This window comes from Pseudorca crassidens, chromosome 15 (genome assembly GCF_039906515.1).
Source record: "Pseudorca crassidens isolate mPseCra1 chromosome 15, mPseCra1.hap1, whole genome shotgun sequence".
Taxonomy (NCBI): domain Eukaryota; kingdom Metazoa; phylum Chordata; class Mammalia; order Artiodactyla; family Delphinidae; genus Pseudorca; species Pseudorca crassidens.
In genome coordinates, this window is record NC_090310.1 from 62,319,999 (window position 1) to 62,324,585 (window position 4,587).

The 4,587-nt window shown below is 40.8% G+C and overlaps 1 protein-coding gene across 1 annotated transcript; it reads left to right on the forward strand.

Moving 5' to 3' along the window:
- Positions 1 to 1,601: 1,601 nt before the first annotated feature.
- On the forward strand, positions 1,602 to 4,210 carry DEFB128 (defensin beta 128). The gene is made up of 2 exons (XM_067705173.1): positions 1,602 to 1,650; positions 3,961 to 4,210. The coding sequence occupies exons 1-2, from the start codon at positions 1,602 to 1,604 to the stop codon at positions 4,194 to 4,196; spliced, it is 285 nt and encodes a 94-aa protein (XP_067561274.1). The 3' UTR covers positions 4,197 to 4,210.
- Positions 4,211 to 4,587: the final 377 nt, after the last annotated feature.

Below are 4,587 nucleotides of genomic sequence, written 5' to 3' on the forward strand. Positions count from 1 at the left end.
TTAGGAAATGTCTAAATTAACTTTATTACTGTCTTTGGGTTTGTTTGTTTGTTTTTGTTTTTTTTTGGTTGCGTTGGGTCTTCATTTCTGTGTGCGGGCTTTCTCTATTTGCAGCGAGCGGGAGCTACTCTTCATTGTGGTGAGGCTTCTCATTGCGGTGGCTTCTCTTGTTGTGGAGCATGGGCTCTAAGTATGCAGGCTTCAGTAGTTGCAGCACGCAGGCTCAGTAGTTGTGGCACGAGGGCCCTAGAGCATGTGGGCTTCAGTAGTTGTGGTGCGTGGGCTCAGTAGTTGCAGCGAGCAGTCTTTAGGGTACGTGGACTTCAGTAGTTCTGGCACATGGACTTAGTTGCTCCGTGACATGTAGGATCTTCCTGGACCAGGGATCAAACCCGTGTCCCCCGCATTGGCAGGTGGATTCTTAACCACTGCAACACCAGGGAAGCCCCTGTCTTGGGGGTATTTTATTTAGCAATAATTTTTTCAGTACTTTGAAATCATTCTGTAATTATATACTGCAAATATAGGGTGAGTTTTGTGCCATGTGTTAAGGTCTTCAAACTGAATTAGACCAGTGGCCTGCCTTTAAGGGGCTCATAGATTATTGCAAATAATTAGAACATGACATGGTGTGACCACCAACAAAAATATTTACAAGATACTGTGGTGGCACGAAGAAGAGAGTTTGCAGCTCTATTTAGTTGGGTTAGGGAAACTTTCACAGATGTGGAGATAATTGAACTTGGTTTTGAAGGAAAATTAGGAGCTCAACAGGGCCAATTAGGTAGATGGGATGGGGGGTGTAATATTTGTAAAGAGGGATTTAAATGTGCGAAGAAACATGTTATGGAAGTAAGTTGGGTAGCAGCACCCACACTAATTTGGCAGAAATAAAAGTGGTTCCATATAAAAACCCAGGAGAGGTGAGTGGGGACCAGTTCATAGTAAGTTGGACACTGTGCTAAAGAGATTTGATCTTTTGAAAGATTTTAGTTGTGGAATTGAGCTTTACTGGATGGGTAAGACTTTATGGGAAACTCCGAAATAACATCCATTTATCTAGCCAAACCTAAAAGCAATCTTTCTCTTAGAGGATTTTCTGGAAGTCTCATACATTAAAAACATGATTATTGGATGTGCTTATGTGTTTACATGGATTAGTTAATGATTCAGTTATTCTTCCAAACGGATTACCCTTGTGAGTGAAAAGTGGTACTAGCTGGATTGGATATTGGGAAAGTAGGAATAAATTAAGACAGTCCCACACAAACCAGGACACATGGCCAACCAACCGTGACCCAAGTGGGTTGATGGCGCAGGTGGAGAAATCATTGTTCCTGCTCTCTGGGAGCTCATATCCTTGAGGAAGGGGGAGTAAGTGTGATGTGATCAAATGTTCTGTGATGGTGATCTCCATATTTGGGAATGAAAGTGGGGGTGGACTTGGATTTCCTGTCCTTCCATGTGGATTAAAATGAGAGCTCAGAACCCTGATAGCACCCAAAACTCTGTCTCATCTTGAAAGACTCTTCGTGACTGTGTGACACAGGTCACTGGACAAAGAAATTCTGCTGCCTATTTGTCTTGGGAAGTCTGTAAACATGAAGCTGTTTCTGGTTCTCATTATTCTGCTGTTTGAGGTACCCAAAGGTAATGTGTCTAAATGTACCATGAAATTCTAGGAAATATTACTAGTCACAGGAATGGCGGCAAGGCCTTCAAGATTATTGATATCTTGCTGGTATCATCAAAAGTACTCACTGTCTTCAGACCCTGACTTGAGTCTGTGCCTTAGAAGACAGCACCCAGGGAGGTAAGAAATCAGGGTTGTACTATCAGAAGTCCTCTCCAAAGGCAGGAAGGAATCCATCATCTAGAATTACCTTTACAATGTTGAACATAGTTTTCACCCAGGAATCTGGCCATCTCTTTTTCCATTTTCCAAATTCATTTTCAGCCTACACTACAACAGTAATGTGAATAGTACAAGCTTTGGAGTCATGTAGATGTGAGGTTAAAATATGTCCTCATCATTGTCTAGTTGTGTGAAATGAGTTAATTATTCCCTTTGAAAATCAGTTTTCTCATCTGTCAGGTGAGTATAATGACTCAATTTCATAATGATTTTATTTCATGTGAGGATTACATGAGCTTACAAATGGGAAGCACCAACTTCATGGTGAGAGCTCTGTCAGTGAGAGATCCCTTCTTCTTTGCTATTGTAGGAAGGTAGGTTGTCTTTTTGTGGTCTTAAAAATATCTTTTTGTAAATAGATCTGCAGTGAACATTGTGGTACATGACTCTTTTTGAATTATGGTTTTCTCGGGGTATACGCCCAGTACTGGGATTGCTGGTCGTACGGTAGTTCTATTTTTAGTGTTTTAAGGAACCTCCATACTGTTCTCCATAGTGGCTGTATCAATTTACATTCTCACCAACAATGCAAGAGGGTTCCCTTTTCTCCACACCCTCTCCAGCATTTATTGTTTCTAGATTTTTTGATGATGGCCATTCTGACTGGTGTGAGATGATATCTCATTGTAGTTTTGATTTGCATTTCTCTAATGTTCATTGCAGCTCTATTTACAATAGTCAGGACATGGAAGCAACCTAAGCGTCCATTGACAGATGAATGGATAAAGAAGATGTGGCACATATATACAATGGAATATTGCTCAGCCATAAAAAGAAATGAAATTGAGTTATTTGTAGTGAGGTGGATGGACCTAGAGTCTGTCATACAGAGTAAAGTAAGTCAGAAAGAGAAAAACAAATACAGTATGCTAACACATATATATGGAATCTAAAAAAAGGTCATGAAGAATCTAGGGGCAAGATGGGAATAAAGACGCAGACCTACTAGAGAATGGACTTGAGGACATGGGGAGGGGAAAGGGTAAGCTGGGACAAAGTGAGAGAGTGTCATGGACATATATATACTACCAAAGGTAAAATAGATAGCTAGTGGGAAGCAGCCACATAGCACAGGGAGATCAGCTCGGTGCTTTGTGACCACCTAGAGGGGTGGGATAGGGAGGGTGGGAGGGAGGGAGATGCAAGAGGGAAGAGATATGGGGATATATGTATATGTATAGCTGATTCACTTTGTTATAAAGCAGAAACTAACACACCATTGTAAAGCAATTATACTCCAATACAGATGTTAAAAAATATATCTTCTTAACCTTCAAAGATGCTCCTTGGTTCTGGAATTTAGAATAAGGAGAACCATGTCTTTTTTCTTCATCTTTATTCTGTGGGCTTGTTCACATTTGCATACAAGGGTAAAGAAAGAATTGGAAAAGCAGATTTAGGACCTCAATGCAATGCTCTGAATAGGTAACATTTTGAATGTCTGGGAAGACAGGCATACATGGAATTGAGTTTGATCCCTGGACAACATGTTTATCTGAGATCAAAAGGAGGATGGAGAGAGAGAGAGAGAGAAAGAGAGAGAGAGAGAGACAGAGAGAGAGAGAGAGGGAAAGAGAGAGAGAGAAGAGATGGAAGAGTCAGGTTGTGAAAAAATCATAGAGGCTGAATGAGGGAAGTTTTCAACAGCAATAAATGCTGAGACCCGTGAGGTATTGGCAAAGGGAGTTTTCTGCTGTCCACTTCAGTGAGTGTGAAACCCAATTACACTGTTAACTTTAAACGTTCTATCTGTGATGTTCTTTTAAAAGTTAATTTGGCTTTGAATTGTGCCATGGTGACAAGTTGGTACTCTCTGGGGACACTGGACTGTGGTAGGGCTGACAGGATGTTGACTTTGGGTATTGGCTAGGAACCTGGGGTTTTGGATGTCTTAACTTGGGATGATTTTCAAGGAGGAGGCTCTGAGTTTTCTCTTAGCATAAGGTTCACTTTGGGACCACAGGATGTCATAGTTTGTGGGGAACCACATAACTCCTTCTCTGCCTCAGGAACTAAGCTTGTTCATTGCTGTTTCCTGTGCATAGATGAAGCACGACACAGAAGATGCTTTAGTAGCATATCAGGTTACTGCAGGAAGAAATGCGAACTGGGAGAAACATATGAAATAGCATGTGTAAACGGAAAATTATGTTGTATTAATGACGATGCAAAGAGACAATATCAACAAGTCACAGAGCCACCTGAACCTTCAAGGAAGCCTGATCTGAACTTGGACTATGCTATCTTACCCACTGTCACACTTAGCACAATTTCACTATAAACCAAGCGCTTGTACCATCGGTCTCCACTCTTCTTAAACCAAAAGTGTCACCTAATCCAACAGACAAGGGCAAAAGATTTATCGACTTCTTTTGTGAACTTGATTCTCTACGTAATAAAGTCCTATGCTTTTCCCTGGCTTTATTTGTTAATGTAGTCACTCATTTTCTAACACTTCAAACATAAGTGAATATTTTTCATGTTCTAGGCATTATAGTAGCAACATGGGTGATACAGATATGAAGTGAACACGTTAGTAGAGGTGGCAGTTAGCCCCTCCATTTTCTATTTGAGGTAATATTTCATAGCATTTCATGTTACTCCTCTTTTTAATGAAGCTTCTTAGGTCTAAGCAGATCTGAAGGTCCTGGCTTTGTGTGTGTGGGCATGAA

Excerpts from the sequence above, each read along its gene's own strand:
- DEFB128 (XM_067705173.1), top strand. The coding sequence starts at position 1,602 with ATGAAGCTGTTTCTGGTTCTCATTATTCTGCTGTTTGAGGTACCCAAA. Across the intron at positions 1,651-3,960 it reads GCTGTTTGAGGTACCCAAAG|ATGAAGCACGACACAGAAGA; the intron begins GTAATGTGTCTA and ends TCCTGTGCATAG.